This window comes from Perca flavescens, chromosome 5 (genome assembly GCF_004354835.1).
Source record: "Perca flavescens isolate YP-PL-M2 chromosome 5, PFLA_1.0, whole genome shotgun sequence".
Lineage (NCBI taxonomy): Eukaryota > Metazoa > Chordata > Actinopteri > Perciformes > Percidae > Perca > Perca flavescens.
In genome coordinates, this window is record NC_041335.1 from 33,929,606 (window position 1) to 33,951,051 (window position 21,446).

The window sequence follows — 21,446 nt, forward strand, 5'->3', positions numbered from 1 at the left end:
TCATGCAGGAATACCAGGTAATGAGCGAGTGGATAAATTGGCAAAGTTAGGCGGTTAAGAAGGGTGCTGTGGAACTGAATACTAAACTATCAAAGTCAGAAGGGAAAAGCATTGTGTGGGAAGAAATTTCCAGACAGTGGCAACAGTATTGGGATGGTGGAAATAAGGGGAGGAAATTGCATATGATTCAGGCTAAGGTAGGCCAAGGAGGGATGAGTTACAGTGGGTTTAACCGACAAGAACAAGTAATTGTCAGTAGGCTGAGAATAGGTCACAGTAGATTAAATGGTACACTTTTTATATTAGGGAAACATCCGACTGGCCTGTGCAATGTATGTGAGGTAATGGAGACAGTGGAGCATGTATTGATGTCATGCAGGAAATATGTCCGAGAAAGAGAGGTTATGTTTGCTGGACTACGGAAATTAGGTTTAGGTGAACTCAGGATTACAGATGTCCTTGAAAGTGGTGTGAATGGACGGAAATATCTATTTGCGTTTTTGAAAGGTACTGGTGTTTTTAGGAAATTGTAGTGTATTGGTCTGAATAAATAAGATATTGAGAAATTGTCAATAGGAGGCAGTAATGCAACGACTTGGATGCCAACTGCCGTTTAACTCTAAAGAAGAAGAAGAAGAAGAAGAAGGAGCAGCAACAACAACAACAGCAGCAGCAGCAGCGTTCTTTCAACACTGGTGAGTAGCATACCTGTCTCTCTATTATGTAAAATTCTTGTATTAGACCATCATTACTATCGAAGTATTGTGAACTAACACACTGGGGAATTTGCAAAAATGCTTGTTTGAACTCAGCTAATGCTAATGTTGAGTGTTTTAGCTAACTTAAGCTAATGTTAGTAGTTAGGCCTAATCAACCTAATTAGTCGACATAACGTTACTGGTTTTATACAGCCCCTCTCGAAATCAAAGGCAGAATAAACAATTTCGAGGCAGTACAATTTCGAGGCAGTATTTTAAACAATTTCGAATACAAAAATGCAAGCTGAATTATCTCAGCAGCCACATCTGGCAGCTCTTTTGTTGCCTCTGCTGCTTTTTTCCTTTTAGTTTTGTGTGAATTAGTTAAAAGACATTTAGTAATATTGTATAAAACAAGCTGTGTAAGCAGTGATGAAGCTAGTATTGTTTAAACGTTTCAGCTGCAGTTGTATGATTCTAGGCTGAAAATGCTGTCTTTCTCAGTGCAAACACAAGAAGGCTCCATTTTATTAATGGGATTTTGTTTGTGTACTTCATAATGTGTGTTGCGGGTCCGCTGTGGCGCAATGACAGTGTCTCCACAAAAGTTATGCAATCAACAGCGCTGCTGCAAATAATCCTCAAATGCAATACATTCACTTTTGTGTGTGTGTTTGATGTGCATGAAACAAAGTTGTGATTTATCAAACATATATTTCTTCGAAATCGCTCATTTACTTATTCAAGTTAATATAAGATGGTGTGGTAATGGCAGTAAAATGGTCAGGAATGTTAAATTTCGCCACAAAATCGCTTTTCTCATGATTTATAGATAAGGCCATTATGAATTGGGTCACAATGTGTTATTTTTGTTAAAATTGGGTCCCCGGGAAAAAGGTTAGAGAAAGAATGATATAATGGAAAGTTCTGACAATTTAACTAGACTGACATCTATCAGCCATGCTGGCCCTTTGTTAAAACTAATCGTTCAGTTTAGTTCAAGTCCAGAAGCATTATTCTGCAATAGTACATCTAGACCTATCAGTGTTCATCCTAGCTCTTATTTATGAGAGTGCCATTAATTAACAGCTTAATGTAGCTGCCAAGGAGTTTAATTATAGTCTTATCAGTTAATATGTGTGAATGCACCTGACATAATTACTAAGAAAAAATATGACCAATCCAAACAAAATAAGAACTCTCCCATTGTTCTGTTTCTAGGCTGGCTGTATAGTTTTCATCTACACGTGTGTTAAAATTGTGAATTTAACCTGAAATTTGGTGGGTGAATGTTAACCACACCTGTGCAAAAACATGAATAATAAAAAGTGCCTCCTGTTGACTTCTCTCAACCATTGTCTTCCTGTCACATTTAGATTTGTCCAGATCACAGTTGTTTCAAACACTGTTGGAAAGTGTGCTTCTTTGCCACGTAAGTAATTTTAATGTAATAGTTTGCCATATATGCATGATGTATCTGTTGGCAGTTCATGCTCACACGATTCACGTAGGTCACCTATTTTGGTTTCAAAACGGCAAATTTTGCCGAAAGGGGAGTGATTTTCATGTCTGCATTTTACAGTTCGCACACATCTATTTTTAGTCTCAAATACGAGTGAAACACCTGCACAACAAAAGCGCACATTGTAATTTTTTTCCTCTCTTTTTCGGGGCGACAGAGTACTTCAATCCCTGCAGATGGAATGCTCTTTAACAAATGATTTTCATTAGTTGAAGAGCTTCTCTAATTTACTTACCATACACAACGTTGAAAAGACACAAGTCCTTAAACTTGTTTTTCCCGTGACGGCCAAACATGTTATAGTCCAATGCCAGCTTGTTTGAAATGTATTCAGTTCTGATATTGCTTTTTTTTTTTTTTTTTTTTTTAATTGATTTGCATTAGCCTAAAAAATAAAAAATATCTATTACATTACAGTAAATTACACAAAGGCTACAACTTCAAACGTTTAGTTGACTTTTTGGCTGAATTTTTAAATCTTTGAAGCTTATTGTCTTGGCAGTTAATGCATTCTGTCAAACGAGCTGGCATTGGACTATAACATGGCCAATGTGCGCTTTTGTTGTGCAGGTGTTTCACTCGTATTTGAGACTAAAAATAGATGTGTGCGAACTGTAAAATGCAGACATGAAAATCACTCCCCTTTCAGCAAAATTTGCCGTTTTGAAACCAAAATAGGTGACCTATGTGAATCGTGTAGATTTAATGAGAAATGTTTAAGGGGGGAGAGGGGGGGTGTATAAGTACTCGGGCCTGGTGCCCGATTTCTGGCGTATGACTATTTTAGAAAAATAAATAAATTAAAAAGTCCACATGGGATTTGTTTTGATGTGCTGGATTTATCCATACTGTCTATGGATTTAACCAATCATCGGACTTCCACCAACCAATGAAACGAGTTCTGCCAACTAGTGATGCACCAATGTGAAAATTGTGGCCGATACCGATAACCGATATTAATATTGCTGTTATGGCCGATACCGATATTTACCGATGTCTATATCTCTGTATAGAACACATTTTTTATGATAATCAAATAAGGAACTATTTTCCAAAAGGCATTTTTTTTTTACTTTTGTGATTTATTTTCAGAAATCACTGATATTGGGCACCTTTACCTGTGTGCAAAATATGACTGTCATCAGATTTTCAGAAGAAAATCTAAATATTTATATAAAAATACATTTTTAAAAGGATACAAGTGTGTCCTGAATTCACACTATGAATAAGCCAACCCTGAGTATTCATAATAAACATCTAACTCACTTGAGACCAAGTCACTGTATTCTGTGAACATTGTACAACAGTTCAAAACTTTAAAGTACAGTAGTAGGCCTTAAATGGCCAAAGCCAAAAGTATTGAAAAAGGTAAAATGTGAAAATGGAGCCAGAACAAACTGGATTGAACAGACACTGGCTTTTGCAGTCTGAACTGGAAGTACAGTAACTGCCAAGTACTTAAAGGTTAGGCCTAACCCTTGAAATTATAGAAATTGGTGCCTTCTAGACCGAGATAAGCCATAAAATGCGTTTTTGCTCATATGGATGAAAGACACCAAATCCCAGAATGCACTTGCTTCACTGCTTAGACTCTACTCCCAAGCCACATCCACCTACAGACCGACAGTGAGGCAGCATTCAACTCAACCCAAATGTGTTTTATTGTCATTTCAACCATATACACGAAACAACATTTCACCGTGGCTGTAATGGTTACACATTTAAAATATATAAAAACGACATATGAAACAGGTGTTTACAGTCAACCAAGCGCTAATGCTTGTATGCATTAGCTGAACTTTACGTGTGTGTGCAATAGCTAAATGTAGCAGATTATAAACACAGTTGTAAATTTGCGTGAAATGTAGAATGGTCGGCATTTACTAGTCACAAACTTCCCCAGCAGTTAGCATTTAGTTGGATACAAGCAGCTAATTTCTGCACAAGTCCGTGTTAACAAAATCTCTACTCTTACCCGGCGACATGTTTCCACAACAAGAAAAACACAGTAGTCTCTGAACTCGCGATTGGAGTTTTGTTTAAGTTGGATGAACTCCAGTTTGTTGTCTAATGAGCAGACACTTGCAAACAGGATTGATGGAACAGGTGGCTGGCTAGCGTTAGCTTTCCACCTTGCTAGGTCCAGCCCCCGTTTGCGTTTCACCGCTGAGAATGTCCCCCCATGATCGCCGCTGCTGCTGCCCACTTCGGCCGCCGCTGCTGCCCACTCTGGCGGCCGCCGCTGCTGCCCACTCCGGCCGCCGCTGCTGCCCGCTGGTCAAACTAACCGGTACGGCGGGCCACAGCAACCGAACAGCAACCTCTTACTTCCGAACATTCATCTCTCCCCCGCCCACCGAGAGCCGGTGGTCTACTAAAGTTTCCAGTGTCCCACTTCGCCGCAGATTCCGTCTGCAAAAACCAACATCCCCGCCCACACTTTTTCTTCTTCTTCTTCTTCTTCTGATTTCAGCAGTATAGACTGCAGCGTATTACTGCCCTCCACAGGTCAGATTTAAATCTAAATTCTCACACACGCACATCTAAGCCTATACACGTCAAATACACAGGAATGATTCACATCGGCTCTATTCATCGGCCCTATTTTGACATTGGAACGATACCGATGTGTAAAAAAATGACCATATCGGCCGATATTATATCGGCGGCCGATATATCGTGCACCACTACTGCCAACCAATGAAACGAGTTCTAGCCAATCAGATGCAAAGTAGGGTGGGTCTTTGCCGAAATGTTAACGCGGCTAAAATAAATGGAGGCCAAGTTTATCATACTTGGAGCATGTAGATAACATAGAGGTAGATAGAGGCAGCTTTAGTTGAGAAAGGAGTTAAAACAAATGGCGCTGGACATGAATAGAGGACCAGAAGAAAAGGGTGGAGACGGGAAGCCGTTTAGCACTTGGTGTCTCAAACTGAGGGTGCCGGGCGCTTCTGCAGCTCATGTTTTGGACAGCGATAAGACAGTGCTAGCTAGTCATTAGATGCTAGTCACAAGGCTTCGGTCCGTGCACTCATACGATGCAACGTCATACGAGTACGTTACCGGCAACGACGGCTACCGCTGCGACTGCACCTTTACTGACCGACCGTGATACAAACAATACGTGTGTGCACGTTCATAGCGGAACACGATTTGTAAAAGCTATGTGAAGCCCAAACTGCCTTGACAAAGCTGTCTGTTTGGAATCAGCATGGCAGGTATTTAAACATAACGGCCTTGTCCCAGAGTCTAGATGTCTAGCTATATGAAAAGATAAACAATGCCACGTTTTTAATAAATGTAAATAAAGCAGCTATATATCAACATGGACAAAATCTTGAATGTACTAATTTGCTCTTTTGATGATGACCTGGCCAAAGTAGTAAAGTTTACACAATGATTCATTTTAGGATTATTGACTCTTAATTTAACATATGGTTGGAAGAAGTAAAAATTGATCCAAAACGTTTTAGTCTTTAAACATTATGACTTGTATTATTGTTTTGCCAGTCAAATTAACTTTAATGAGTGCATATTGAAATATTACACTGTTGGTTGGCAAAAAATGCATCTCAAAATGCATCAGATTGATGCTTTAAAATCTGGAATATTTAAAATTTTCTTCGGGGGAGCCTGCCCCCGGAACCCCCCAGAGGGGTAATATCCTTCTTACCTTTTTCACCCCTGACCCATTTTCATGCCTGCATAAGACTTCCAACTTTCACACAGGTTGCACACATCACGTTTACGTCGTCTCTCTCAGTTGGAGGCTGCTCAGTAACGCTCAGCGCGCCGCTCACCGGAAAAGTGCTTCTAATATCCTTCGCTGGTCTCCATCCAGAGCAACGGGTTCTGTTGGTCTATTCTTATATAGACTGTCTATGAGGTGAACCTGTCTCCACTTTTGCTACGCCCACCGGCCTGTTTTCAGAAAAGTGCAGGAATACGACGTGATGCGAGTTGCGACACAGTACATGTGAGTCTCACAAGAAACGTGACACAAAAAGAGATCTATGGATGCATTCCTACTAAACCCCGAGATGACCGTTGACCACACTGCAGTGATTTCAGTCACAGAGTGGTGAAAGTAACAGTTTCTCAGATGCTTTTTAGGCTACTTAAGCAGGGTTCAAAATTAACTTTTTCTCCCACTAGCCAAATGGCTAGTGAATGTTCAAATTTGAAGAGCCACTCAATAGATTACCATTGTTTTTTTGACATATGAGTGAAGCAAATGTACCAGCCCCTTGCATATTTTACCAGCATTTTGCTAGTAGATGGTGCTAATTTTGAACCATGTTCTTAAGTAAAAGCAGAAAAATACTGCTGTCTGAAAATACTCAATTAAGTAAACTGAATTCAAAATGTTACAAGAGTAAAAATACATTAGTATAGCAGCAAAATGTACATAAATAACAAAAGTAAAAGTACTCATTGTGCAGCAGTGTTATATTATTAAAGTATATTTTATTTTTTGCTTGTGTCACTAACAAACATGAGAGATTTGAATGTTCTTCATTAGTGTTGGGCCCTTTATATATACTTTGGGTAAGTTATTAACTACTGCATCATACCATTGTATCAAATGTTTTTTAAATAATAATACACTATTTATATAGCACATTTCAAGTGCATAGAAAATCTTAAAAAAGGAAAGAGCAGAGAATTTAAACAAAAGAATAGAATATTAAAATATATTTTATGTCAAATCTTCATCTGAAAAGTAACTAAAGCTGTCAAATAAATGTAGTGGAGTAGAAAGTACAATATTTCCACCTGAGATTTAGTGGAGTGGAAAAATAAAGTAGCATCACATAGGAATACTCAAGTATCTCATAATTGTCGTTAAGTAAAGTAAGTTTAAGTAAACTTAAATTTAACCTGTAGCCCAACCTGCACAGTCTATTGTGTGCTACTGAATCAACCGGAGGAAAAAGCACAGAGATGCTACCTGCTGAGGGGCAGAATAGAAATGTTATTTTTTTTAAATTGGATAGACTATATCATAATGTTAGATTCCCTCTCAGCAGTTAGTAGATGGTTTATTTTTTATAAAAGTCTTAAGCTTAATCGATTGAAAACTTTACATAAAAGCAAACTGACAATAGAAAAGCTGTTCACTCTTTTCCTTTAAAAATGCTCTTGGTCTAAAGTCTTTAGATTGTGTAGGTTAAAGCCTTCTACAACTTGAATGCTGTGTTAAAGAACAGAAGAGCTGTTGGGCTGAGCAGCCCATGAAAACCTATGGGAAGCGACCTTTACGGCAGAAAAAAAGTGTGATCTGGCCTGAAATTTTTTTTCAGTGAAATTTTTTTTTCTTGCTTTAATCCCTGTATCTGTGTATCTTTTTTTTTTTTTTTTTGACTACGCACCAGTAAGGTATTGAGCACCGTGGCATTTTCAAATTAAAGTAAATTAGAGGTAAAATGCAAGGAATCTCTTTGTCCTGGACTGCACTATTTTAAAAACTGCTCATCTAATTTTTTTAATACTAAATAAGCTTAAATCAACATATAAATAATAACTTTTTTTACCCAAATAATGCTGGTTCTATTTGCATTTCAAATCTGAAGCCTGCATTGTACCATTGAAGCCTCGTTCATCAGTTATTGCTTTTAGTTCATTTTGGCATTTTAATGTGAAAAAATGTGCATCATTTTATTTTATGATAATGTGTACACACCTCACAAAGCTATTATATATATTAATTAGTAGGGTTGGGCATCGTTTGGATTTTAACGATTCTGATTCCAATTCCTACTTTCGATTCCGGTTCTTATTGATTCTTGATTCTGATTCTTTGAGGGGCGGAGTTGAAACGGGTCACATCCTTATTTCACAAATAAGAGGAAAGATTTATTTAGATTCAAAAGGTGGGTTGCAATTTGACGGGGCTTTTTCAATGTAAAATAAAGCCACGCTGGAGCACCGCTTACTGTGCTCCATGGCTGCAACACAACAAGCGCCTGGCCGCTACGGAAACCTAAACTTGCGCATGTTAAATTTGGAACCCATGATCAGATTTGAAATTCTCGATGCCCAACCCTATTAATTATGATTATGAGGGAGTAATAAAATGTATTATTAAGTTTAAGTACTTCATAAATATTTTCTTGTGCTAAAAATCCATAACGATGATCCATCATATTCTTTATACTTTTGCCAATATGGAAGGTTGAAGTTGGCCATTGTTTAATTCTAAATGGTGTTTAAAGAGAATATGTTTTTAATGTTAGCTCGTACTGTCAACCAAATTTGTTTTACAGAGGCTCTTAAGAAGAATTCGTTGATGAACCAGCAGGAGGCAGAGAGGGCACTGTCGAAAAGGCTCATTGGGCAAGGCAATTCAAGGCAGCTTTATTTATATAGCACATTTCAGCAACAGGTCAATTCAAAGTGCTTTACATAAAACATTAAAGAGCAGTTAGAAAACAATTAAAAAACAATAATAAACAAATTAAAAACCTTAAAAGACAAGAATAAAATTGATAGTGCAGTATAAGAATAAAAGTTACAGTGCAGTATAATAAATTAAAGTTAATAAAATAGATTATTTAAAGAAAAGCAACATCAAAAAGATAGGTCTTTAGCTTAGATTTAAAAGAACTGAGAGTTGCAGCGGACCTACAGGTTTCTGGGAGTTTGTTCCAGATATGTGGAGCATAAAAACTGAATGCTGCTTCCCCCTGTTTAGTTCTGACTCTGGGGACAACAAGTAGACCTGTCCCAGATGACCTGAGAGGTCTGGGTGGGTCATAATGTAGTAACAGATCAGAAATGTATTTTGGCCCAAAACCGTTTAGTGATTTATAAACCATTAAAAGTATTTTGAAATCAATTCTTCGAGGCACTGTAAGCCAGTGTAGAGACTTCAGTACTGGAGTGATGTGATCCACTTTCTTGGTTTTAGTGAGGACTTGAGCAGCAGCGTTTTGAATCAGCTGCAGTTGTCTGATAAATTTTTTAAGGAGACCTGTAAAGACACCGTTACAGTAGTCAAGTCTACTGAAGATAAAAGCATGGACAAGTTTTTCCAGATCCTGCTGAGACATAAGCCCTTTAACCCTTGATATATTTTTAAAGTGAAAATAGGCTTAGTTTTTAATTATGTTAATGTGGCTTTTAAAATTTAGGTCTGAGTCCATGACTACACCAACATTGTCGTTTGAAGCTGAGCGCTGACTTTCAATCGTTCCTCTTTTGCTCCAAAAACAACCACCTCCGTTTTTTCTTCATTTAATTTAAGAAAGTTCTGGCACATCCAATCATTAATCTGTTCAATGCACATATTTAATTGTTGTATTGGGCTATAGTTCCCTGGCAATAAGGTTATGTAATTTTGTGTGTCATCTATGGTAACTTATTTTGTTGTTTTCCATAATCTGAGACAGTGGAAGCATGTAGATGTTGAACAGAAGAGGCCCCAGAACTGAGCCTTGGGGAACTCCGCACGTCATATTTGTATGCTCAGATGTATAATTACCTATAGACACAAAGTAGTCCCTATTCTTTAAATAGGATTCAAGCCACTTTAATACTGAGCCAGAAAGACCAACCCAGTTTTCCAATCGGTCAAGCAATCCGTTGATACGGTAGACCATGTCATGGTCTACCGTATCAAATGCAGCACTGAGATCAAGTAATACTAAGACTGAAATTTTGCCACTATCTGTGTTTAAGTGGATGTCATTAAAGACTTTAACAAGAGCTGTCTCAGTGCTGTGGTGTGGTCGAAAACCTGACTGGAAGGCATCAAAACTGTTGTTTAGCGATAAGAAAAGGTTGAGTTGTTGAAAAAACACTTTTTCTATGATTTTACTTAAAAATGGAAGGTTTGATATTGGCCTATAGTTGCTCATTAGTGTCATGTCTAGATTGTTCTTTTTTAGGAGTTGGGGCAAGACACAGAGGAGGACGAAGGGCATCCAGACAGCCTGTGCCAAATTAAAAAGTACTGAGCAGTGGTGGAATATGAGTGAGTGCAGAAAATTTGTATTCAGGTACAAGTGCAGTTAAACTGTTTAAATATTTTCAGTTACAAGACAAAACGTTGACACACTGTTACATTGTTTTTCTGGAACAATTATTTTCATTACCAATGAATCTGTTGATCATTTTGTCTGTTATCAGCAAAATATTCGTAAATAAAAAGTTGAAATCAGAGAATGTGGCCATTTTTTAAATTTCAGCCCATCCTGTCCCCATGTAGGCCCCACGTAGGACTTAAAGCTAGGACCAAGATGGGTCTTGTCTGTTTTGCCCAGCTGGGGCCCATCTAAAACCTGGTGTAATCCTGCCTTAAACCCACATGGGCAATTGGCTTGGGGCCAACATGGAACCCGCGGACAATCCCATATGGGTGTGATCTGACAATCCCACCTGGGGCCCATGATTCTGCCCACTTTTTACCCACATGTGCCCCACATAAAGATGTTGGCTGGGGCCAAACTCTAGCTTCTAAAGAATTAATTAGGTCATGGCTGTTATTTAGCATACTGTAGGAGACTCATTGTCCCCACAGAAAAGGTAACTGTTGTCTCTTTTTGGGGGAGCCATCCCCTGTTGAGCCAGACGTGATTAAGACAAAGAACGAGTATTGCTGTAGTTTGGAAACAATTGACACCGTCTTGGTAAGATCCTGTGACCGGGTGTAGCCTCGATTGGGAATGTACACCTTTTCTTTTGAGAGACATCTGACCAATAGGGAAAGATTTAATTTGAAGAACCACCCAGGTGGAGGGAATAAATGTGTGATCCGGGGAATGTCTCAGGACTTCAATCTGTGACCCCGCAAGGGAAGCAGTTGGAGTCCGCTGTTTAGTGTATTTGTTTGTCATGTCACATGACCGTTTTTATGTGACTCCGCAAGGAGAGCATGAGATCAGTCCGCTGCAGTGTAACATTTGTGTTTTGACTGTCGTTTTCACCGTGTTGTTTTATTAAACCTTTTAGTTAACTTTCAATTCCCCCAGCCTCTCCTCCTTCCTCCAGAAATCAGAACGAACACGTTTTTTAGATAATTTCTTAACACAACCCAACGAGCATGGAGCAAATCCTTAGAAACATACCCAGAGTAGTCACAATTGTCGCCTTCTACCATGATACTGATGTGGTTGGGACCCTCTGACCTATTAGTCTTGATGTTCATCCTTTGTTCAGCAAGGTCATGTGACATACAGCCTTCATCAGCATCCTAAATTAGCAAGAACATTGTGTATTTTAGACTTTATAGCCAAAGGGGAAGATCTTAATTGAATCTCCCAAATTGCAAATAGGAAGAAAACTCTTAGCTGTCTTGTAAAGCTAAATTATTAAGACTGTAAAGTAAATAGTAGACATATAATATAGCTGTTAGTAATGCATTTATTGGGAGAAAGACACAAGTAAACTGATAACTTTTGAATTCTGCCAGTTGGAGAAATCAGATTGAGAAGGCAAGCATTTAGTAACTCCTATTTTTGCAGTAATACTAAAAATGACCTTAATGAAAACAACATATACACTTAAACAGAGGACAATTACTTGACTCAACAAAACTCACTAGCTTGCCAAGAATTACTGGGACTGACTGTATTTTGTGATTAGTTCTTCCCATGATATACTAGATGGGAGAGATCAGAGGGATAGATCCCATTCTTTAGATTTGAAAATGTACTTCCACTTACTTTTTTAAAAGTTGATCTGTAGATTCCCCAAAGTACACCATATTGCTGCTCAGATTGCTTGGAGCCTGAAATCTCAGTGTCGGTTAATATATTGTTAATATCATTGTTAATATATCCACTTGCATTTAATAGTCCAGGACCTGAGGCCGTGCCTGAACAAAATGCAAATAAAAAAAAAATCTTGTTTATTAACTTCGCTGGTATTTATCTAGTGATGGTGTTAACCCAACAACGCCCTTATTTAACCTCACAGTTTGCTCACCTGATGGTTGCTCAATACAAACAGTCAAATTAAACTTCTTTATACTTCGTTAAACAATATATTTACACATAGTCACATAGTCTTTTATTATGTAAAGGTTACTATTGGTTTTTTATTAAATATGAATTAACCTCAGTCTCAGTTTTTACAGTGTAGGTCATCTCAGGCCAGATGGGATCCAGTATGTGTCATTGAAAGCAGCGCTATTTCGTCAGCCAAAACTTTAAAAAAAACTAGAAGGGCACTTGAGTGCAGACCTTTGACCAGGCATGCCCTATCTCACAACGTTAATGCAGTGTGAATTTTCTCAGGAAATAATGCTGCTTGGTTCTTTCAGAGAATGACATTTACGACGTTTTGGGACAGATTGGCGGGGAATTGCTACTGACAAAATACACACAGTGATACACTGGTTAGAGCAAATTATTTTAATCATGTATGCATCTAATTTAAATAGCTCACATAACTGTATTGTGTGAACAGTTAACTCCATTTAATATTATATGTGGTGTTTTCTTTATCGGGGTGCAAATGTTCCACCTAAACAAGTTCCTTTTCGAGAACATTTTACAGAGGCACAGTCGCTGCATCTGGGGAGAAATCTGCTTTTTATGTATTTTATTATATAGCCTACTGTATATATATCCACCAACCAGTTGGAATTGGAGTTGTAGTATTTTCAGATGATTGTGATTGGTTTAAAGAAATGTCAACAACCCACAGGGATAAGGATAATCCTGTTTTTTTGGATCAAATAGATTACAAACCAAGTTGAAAGTTTTGAAAAACCCAAAGAGCAGGTTTGATCCAGATCAAATTTAAGATTGGATTACATGATCTGATCTTAGTTCAGAATCCCTCTTTTGCTTTTGTAAAACTCATTTACAAGATTTGATCCAATCCGTGATCCAAAATCCCACTGGATTACTTTTGAAAAACTGGGCCCAGGAGTACCACCTTCTGCCCTCTGGGCGGAGGTATAGGGTCCCTCGGCTCAGGAGCTCCAGAGCTCAAAGCTCCTTCATTTCTAAGGCAATTGCTGAACTTTAGTTCAACTTGTTATTTATGTTTGATTTTTACAACACTGAGCAAATGTTTTCTCTGAGAATATATGTTTAACGAAGTATAAAGAAGTTTAATTTGACAGACTTTTATCCGTCAGGACAAGTGATGAGTGTCTGTAATAAAATTAAATATCTGGGTCACCACATTACAGATCAGTTATCTGACGATGAGGATATATAAATTTTGGTAAGAAAATTCCACATGAGCACCAATGGCGTCAAAATTACCGTAGTCTGTTTAAGTATATTGCACTTCTTTGTATACTGCTCCCTTATGGACTAAGTTTAAAAAGGCAAGCATGCAGAAGCTTAAGGTTGCCTATAATGACTGTATGAGGATACTGCTCAACAAACCCAGGTGCTCTAGTGCAAGTGACCTGTTTTGTAATGCAGGGGGCGGCATCTTCCAGGCATTATTGAGAAGTCTTATCTACAGTTTAATTTGTCGCCTGAGCGTCTCCCAGAACAGCATTTATATGCTGCTGGCAAATCCTAGGTGTAGTGCCATACCAATCATTACTATGGAAACACTGGTATAAGTGTCTTTTATAAAAATGCAGTATTGTTGTTTCTTTTGTTTTTATTTCTCTGAATATGTTTATCTTTCTCTTTTTAATTTATGTTGTATGTCATATCTGTGTCTTCTGAATGGACCTTGAGTCTGGCAATAAAGATGATGATGATGATGATGTTTGTATTGAGCACCTGTCAGGTGAGCAAACTGAAGTTGAATCAGGGCATTGTTGGGTTAAATAACGTCACTAGATAAATATCAGCCAAGTTAATAAATGAGTCCTTTTTTATTTGCATTTTGTTCAGGCATGGCCTCAGGTCCTGGACTATTACATGTAGGCGGATATATAAACACTGGATTTTCTCTTGTTCAGCACCAGGAAGGCTGAAGCCACACAACGACACTGAGATAGACGAAGAGAAGATCATTCTGAAACAGGTTTGCTGAAAGACTTTAGTATCATCCCATTTCTTAGTCGTGCACTCATTGTAGAAGTATTAATTACACATGTGTCTCTCTTTATGAAAGGTTACCATCATCTTTAACAACTCCGCCATGAAGATGCTGACTGTGTGTGCACTTCTGTGTGCAATGGTGGCTCTGACTGGAGCTTGTGAGTATTTACTGTAGTAGAGCGTAATTTACTAAAGTAAATGTACATAAGAACGCTTTTTGAAGTATTTGTAGCCTACTTTACTTTCCATTTTCTGCCATTTTCTTTCCAACTTTTCATTTCTAAATGAAATATTGTACTTTTGACTGCACTACATATCTGATAGGTACAGTTACTGTTTACAGAATATTTTACATAGAATACATATGGTCAGCTAATAACATAATGTCAATATACTGTCTAACTTATTTATTTATTTTTCAACAATCATACTGTTTTTTAAAGGTCCATACAGTATATGATAAAATACATAAAAAAGCAGATGTCTCAAGTCACTAACTGACTGGCCTGTACTGTATAAACTTAAAACAAAAAGTAAGGAAATTTGTGTTTGGTGGATTATTTCTCTGTGGTAACAATGCTTTTTGGCAATAAGTCTTATACCGTTGGAAAGCCTGTTGAGTTCCCTATCAAATGGTGCCATCCCACAGCAGTATGTGACCAGGCTGGTAACCAGCATGAGGAGGAGGTGCCAGGCTGTTGTGGCTGTGTATGGTTCTTCCACACGCTACTGAGGCTCTTGTTTGTGAAATTAATAAATTGTTCAATTGCCAATAGGTCTTGTTTCTTCAAACTTCAGTCATCCAATCCACCAAACACCAAACGAGTCAATGGCAGAATAAGCTGTTTGGCATTGGCAGAGACAATTTGGCAAATTTTTCATGGCCGGAACCCACATACTCAGCGCTGCTGCTCATCCCACAAATGCATGTTCCTTACAAATGGGGCACCATTTCAAAGGGAACTAAACAGGCTTTACAACGGTATATGATTTATTGCTAAAAACATTGTTACCACAGAGAAATGATCTACCAAACACAAATTTCCTTACTTTTTTTTTTTATATACATTATGTAATAAAATACATAAAAAGCAGATGTATCAAGTCACTAACTGCTAAGTTAAATTGTGTAACTCATACACACACAGATATTTTGCCCGAAACTACTACGACTCCAAATTTGCCTGTAACAGGTTGGTGGAAATATTTACAATATACAATACAAACTGCACATACAGTACTGTATGTGTTCCTGCAACTTAATATTACCTTATCTTCTGTGTTTGTCTTCACCAGAGGACCATTTTGGTGGCTGGAGGCCATATTGTCCTGACGGTTGGACTATGTTCAACACTCGTTGTCTCCTCTACGTTCCAAAGATTATGACTTGGGCTCAAGCTGAGGTAATCAGGATGATTTTTTATTCAGTGGTTAAGGAAGCATGCAGATATTTTACTTCAGTAAAAGTAAAAAAAAAAAAAAAAACACACAATTTAAAGTCCTGCTAATTAAAGTATGTATCAGCTTAATTTGGTCAAATTACTCCTTGCAGTGCAGTAAAATGTTCCCTGTCAGTGTTTATTCTATCTGATGTTTCTGGGTTAATATTTCTGCTGCATTAATGTGTATGTTGCATTTTACTGCTGTAGATGTTTAAGGTTGTGCTCATGATAAGTCTTTTATATACTGTTGGGTAGTTTAATCTACAGCAATGCATCATGTTCTATAAGATCATCATATGATTGTAGCGTCGCTGTCTTGTGAGAACCACATATCTAAAAAGTTTAAAAACTTTTCATGGTTTCCCAGCCCTGTTTTCAGCTCTGTGACGATGCATTTTCCAGCTGATCCAAGAGGCTTTTTAAAGACTTTATTTAGCTTAATAAGTAAAATTACCTTAAAAGACAAAGGAACACTTCATCCTTTAGTTTATCACAAATGTTCCACATGGAGATACACTGTTTTCACTGGACAGGAAGAGGATGAAAAACTGTCATGAAAAGATACTAAAGCTGTCAGGCAGCAGAAAATGGAAATATTAAAGTACACATAGGCGTAATTTACAGGGCGTCCATTCTATGCTTCTTCCGAAGTTTTTTGTCGCTTTTTTCAAGGTTTTTGTCGGACAATTTGCAGAAAGGGTTTGGGCTTTTTCTGACATTTGTCACCTTTTGGCATTGAGTTTTTTTTTTTTTTTTCTTCAGTTGTTTTGCTAAGATTTTTTTTCCCGGGACTTCCCTAGATAGTTGGAGATCTCAACCCCCCAATGTTGAACCCAAAGTTAGGCCCTTGAACGTACAGGTACCTCGAATTTATAGAGTAGATCTTGTTGTTTTTAATCATATATTTTATCTGGACAAAATTATGATTAAGTCATCAGAGCTCGAGGCACACCACTGAAACAGAACTGAGCTAGCAATGTATTAGTTGCATTCCACCACTGTGTTACAGTGTAGCTGCACATTTGGTTAATTGGTCGGTTTATCTCCACTGTAGCAACACTGCAAGTACATGAATGGAAATCTTGCATCTGTAATCAACACTCAGTACTCTGACGAGATTCGAAAGGTGTTGCAGAGTGCCGGTCAAAAGTCTAAACAGATATGGGTTGGAGGCTATAATACACCAGAGGTATGTCCTTCATCATTACACCAGGTCTGACAGTGTTTTTTAAACAGCATTTTATTAAATAATGTTAATTCAAACAAATATTCTGTGCCTCACAGCGTCCTTCTTGGTCCTGGACCGATCCTTTTATTTCTCACGGATTTCATGACTGGTGTATCCACTCCACTGTGGAGCCCAAGAACCACTGTCTACAAATAACCTTTGAAGGTAAAGCAATCAGCATAATGTGTGAGTGCCGTCATTTTCCTTGAAATATTTAGTGTCTGTCTAGCCCTACATGGTGATGGATCATTTCACCGCTTCGGTAGAATCAGTAGATCATACTTGCCAACATTTGGTTGGGGCATGGCACACACTGTTATGTGTACTGTAAGTGTTAAGTGTATTATTTACATTGCAATATAAATAAAAACAACTTAATATATTAATATCAGGGAACATGCCTGCCACACTCGCAGTAAAGTCGTCACAAAACGCAAAAGGAACATTTTTCTGTGCTACCAACGTTGTGCGCTTGCGACTTACAATGACTTTCAAAGATACATAACAGCTAAAAGTGTATGTACTATACAGGATGTACCCTATTATACTTCATCGACAGGAATTGATAAGTCAAACAGCAAACCACAAATAGTCTATTATAAACAAAGCATTAGGCTGTCTTTGAGATTTCACATGAACAACGGTTAAAGTTACTCAGGCTACCGAAGAATACCATAATTCCTCCGTTCAATTAGGCCTAAGCGATGCACCCCAAGCTTCTATGCTTAACAAACAGCCATGTATATCGGCTCTTCCACTCTCTCCACTGCTGGCTGTTCCAATTTAACGGGAGAGAGGAGCAAGAGGAGTTAGAATCGTGACCTGGGCCTGTGACGAGCTGTTACCACCACCTTCAGCCAGAGAGGACATTATTTATTCAGCTTCTTCTTGCGTTGTCACCCTGGCGGGAGGTGTGCCAAAAGGGCTTACAGCAGCTGAATCGGTTGTGCTATTAACGTCATCGCTATGCCAACACAATTTCTTAGTAGAACCAAAATGAATTAAACTGTATTGTTTTCTTTTTGACATGGATATATGATGCTAACTGCAGAATAGATTTCAAGGACCAATTAATGGCCTCCAACGTTTATATTTTTTCTATGAATATTTGAGTTAACAAGCATATACAGGTATATTAGTATATATATATATATATATATATATATGTGTATATATATATATATATATATATATATATATATATATATATATATATATATATATTAGGACCGGGACTCGATTAAAAAAATTTATCTAATTACAGGCTTTGTAATTAATTAATCGAAATTAATTGCATTTTAATTCCATAAATATTTGACCTGAGAACAGTGAGAAGTAATTTTTTTCACATGGATTTTTAGTATACCATTGAATAATGACTGAATACATACGCTTAAGCAACACAATTGTTCAACCAAGTCCAGCAGACCAGTGCAATTTTTGCCATTAAGTGTAGCAATAGCATATTTAGAAATTTAGTACATTTCAGAAATTCAGGTAGCCTATAGGTAGGTAGACCTTCTGTAAACTATGTTTTTTTAAGTAAAACACAATACTTTCAAGTACATTCAGACTTAGTTACCCTTTTTATTGACGTGAAATAGTTTTAAATCGCCATCATGCATGAATGAATGATATTTTTGCAATAGTATACATAATATTCCACGATGATCACATTACAGAAAACTGAGATTGCACGTCTAAATGACACATTGTCAATATTTTTAGAGACCCCAAAATTTCACAAATTACGTTTTCAGGGGAGCCCACGTCTTATTAAGGGGAGCCGATCTCCCCCTAGCTCCCCTGTAGTTCGCACCCTCATGATGGGAAAAAAACTGGAGTGTCAGGTATACGGTAGATTCAGGTGTGAAGTCGCAACATCGTTGCATTGTTCATTTGGTTCGGTTAGCGTTGACACTACACTTTATCAAACCCAAAACATAGTAAACGTGTCACACAGTCGAAACGGTCACTGGTCTATCAGACAGAAAATCTGAGTGAAACTTGCCGACACTTCCAGTCTCAGAAATAATTAAATTTATAACGTCTTGGGTTTTCTGGTTTTGCTTCAGTGTTTCTAATATTTTAGAAGAAGGCAAACAATATCAGCAGTTGACAGACGGCGAGTGAAGGAGGGATAAGTCTATGACTGATGAGAGATTGATTGTGTTGGTATTACACAGACGACAAGCGATGTATGGTCATAAGTTAGGGAGTTAGGGATTGGAAAAGTTATCATCCCTCAAGACATCCATTAATTGTATGCAAGGTTGAAATGACAGTCTAGTAAATGCACTGTTTTTGGTTCGGTTTGGGTCCGATCACATTCTCACCTAAAGTGAATCAAACTCTGGTGCACTTTGAAGCAAACCGAAACCCCAGTTTTCAAGCGGACCAGAGTTCGGTTGGTTGGTCCACACCAGAGTTTGAATGAGCTTTCACACCATCCAAAAGAAACTGATCTATCCAATGAAACGCCCCAGGGTTTGATTCAAAACGGACTGTGTGAAAGCAACCTAAGTTTGTGTTGCACATACTGACTCCTGTGTTTTTGGTACTTACAGAAAATGCGTCAGGATGCTTGGACGACATGCAGTGTGATGCTGAGCTCCCCTCAGTCTGCAGCATTGTCATCATGTGAATCCTGGGCTGAAAAAGAGGCACGATCCATCTGTATCTTACAGCTTTATTTCTAGTTAACAGCTGAGATACATCGCTGTTCACATCTGTGTCTATCATGCATCTCCAGCTGATTTATATATACATATATATATATATATATATATATATATATATATATATATATATATATATATATATATATATATACATACATACATACATACATACACAGACACACACACGTATATACATGTGTGTATATATATAGCTGTGGCAGTGACGTAGGCAGAAACTAAATGTGAACGTAGCTGGTTAGCCTAAGGCATGGTCTAAAACTCTTTATACAGATTTTTCTAGACGTCAATGGGAGAAATGAATGGGAAATTTACTTCAGGAACCCAAGGCCTCTCGTAGGAGGGGCGAAGCTATTGAGCTCTATTGTGTTCAAATTTTGTTTCTGCCTACGTCACTGCCACACCTATTATTTTCCTGTTAATGCCTTGTCAGGGACACATCAGGGCGCATTAGCATTTACACTACAGAAAATATGTGGTCAAATGCGTCACAGACCACCTCGGCAAGTGGTTTGATTGATCTGATCACAATGCATCTTGGTTTAACACTGTCCACTCGTGATCTGATCGCACAAGACACATTTTATAAAACACAGCGTAACCAGGATCTTATATCTTATGCCTTTAATAAGAGCAGACCAAATGCTGTTAGCACAACTTTAGTTTGCTGAGTGAACTGTCCTTTCTTGTCTTTTGCAAATTAAAAAACTTCAGCACTGAGAATCTCTCATGGTCTGTGACTCTTACTGTTAAATCTTTTGTTTATGTGGGTATACATTTTCTGAATCTCAAATTTCTATCCCACAAAATATGACAAAACTTCAGTTATGGTGCTTTCCACTACTCAGCAGGCTCAGACTGGAAATCTGGCAATTCTGGCAAATGACAGATGGTCCGGCCAACTGAGTGGACCACCACAAACGATGTAGGGTAAAAAATTGGACCTGCCAGACATAGACGGTCCCAAAATTGTCAATAGGCTTGAGATACTGTAAGACAGGTGCAGTGACAAAGACTCATCACCTCCCTACTAGATCCGTCCAGGTAATGTCAGAGGTCAAATGAAATCAAGGCAGAAAGAGCTGAGTTAGAACCAAATTCTGTTCCCTGTCCGACCCTGCTTCTCAGATCATCCTGCATTTCATTTTAACAGACTGGCAATTACTCAAGTGGAAATATGGAAAATGATCCTGAATTCGATACGAGACAACAAAAAACATTCAACACCCGATTTTGAGAGAGTAAACTATCATAAAAAGCGATAACGCAGCATTTATTTGTTAATAGCCAACTGCTAAAAAACACAATTTATTTTATCTATACAGTTTTGATGAGTTGCCTGTAGAGCATTTAGCTATAATTTGTGTTTTTCTGCAGTCTAAAGGTAGAAGTCAAAGGTACACGCAGCACAACTGAAAATGTCTTTCTAACCTAAAGTCTAAACATCCACACATCATATAGTGAAAACCTCTGTTAAGCCACCCCTCTAAATGTATCTTCTAGCATGGCCAAAGTTGATCACCTTCCCCTCTGCTCCTGTTCTTTCCATTAGCCTAAACAACAGTTTATCTCAGGAGGCAGGAGACACGGTTCAGACAGTTCTATGGCCTTCTTCACTTTATCTGCAACACAGACATTTAAAACGACCCCTCCTTCTTCTTCAGTGACATTTTGCAGAACTACACAAGCTGAATTCCAGCTGCTGGATGAATACCCAACCTCACTGAACATTCCCTCACAGTACTAAACCTGAAACATGAGCTTTTTTTTTCAAATAAGAAAAGTTGGGTTCCTTTTGTTGGAATTCTTACTTGAACAGATGTGGTTATTAAATACTTCACCTGTGTTTAACTCCGATTTATTTTCAGACAGTAAACCTTTGTTTCTTCTCTCA

The 21,446-nt window shown here is 38.0% G+C and overlaps 1 protein-coding gene and 1 long non-coding RNA gene across 3 annotated transcripts; both read left to right on the plus strand.

Annotated features, from left to right (window-relative positions):
• The first annotated feature begins 584 nt into the window (after nucleotides 1-584).
• On the plus strand, nucleotides 585-8,636 carry LOC114555844 (uncharacterized). The gene is made up of 3 exons (XR_003692595.1): nucleotides 585-695; nucleotides 2,075-2,130; nucleotides 8,490-8,636. It is a non-coding gene; the product is annotated as an uncharacterized LOC114555844 (long non-coding RNA).
• A 1,466-nt stretch (nucleotides 8,637-10,102) lies between these two features.
• On the plus strand, nucleotides 10,103-19,640 carry LOC114555842 (type-2 ice-structuring protein). Of its 2 annotated transcripts, none has more exons than XM_028578573.1 (8): nucleotides 10,103-10,198; nucleotides 14,102-14,166; nucleotides 14,257-14,341; nucleotides 15,332-15,376; nucleotides 15,480-15,586; nucleotides 16,680-16,814; nucleotides 16,910-17,018; nucleotides 19,421-19,638. In XM_028578573.1, exons 1-8 carry the CDS (start codon nucleotides 10,195-10,197, stop codon nucleotides 19,495-19,497), a joined length of 627 nt encoding a protein of 208 aa, XP_028434374.1. In that variant the 5' UTR covers nucleotides 10,103-10,194; the 3' UTR covers nucleotides 19,498-19,638. The 2 variants fall into 2 exon arrangements, with proteins under 2 accessions (XP_028434374.1, XP_028434373.1); XM_028578572.1 differs by lacking the exon at nucleotides 10,103-10,198 and adding an exon at nucleotides 10,771-13,926 and having other exon boundaries at nucleotides 19,421-19,640.
• The last annotated feature ends 1,806 nt before the right edge of the window (nucleotides 19,641-21,446 follow it).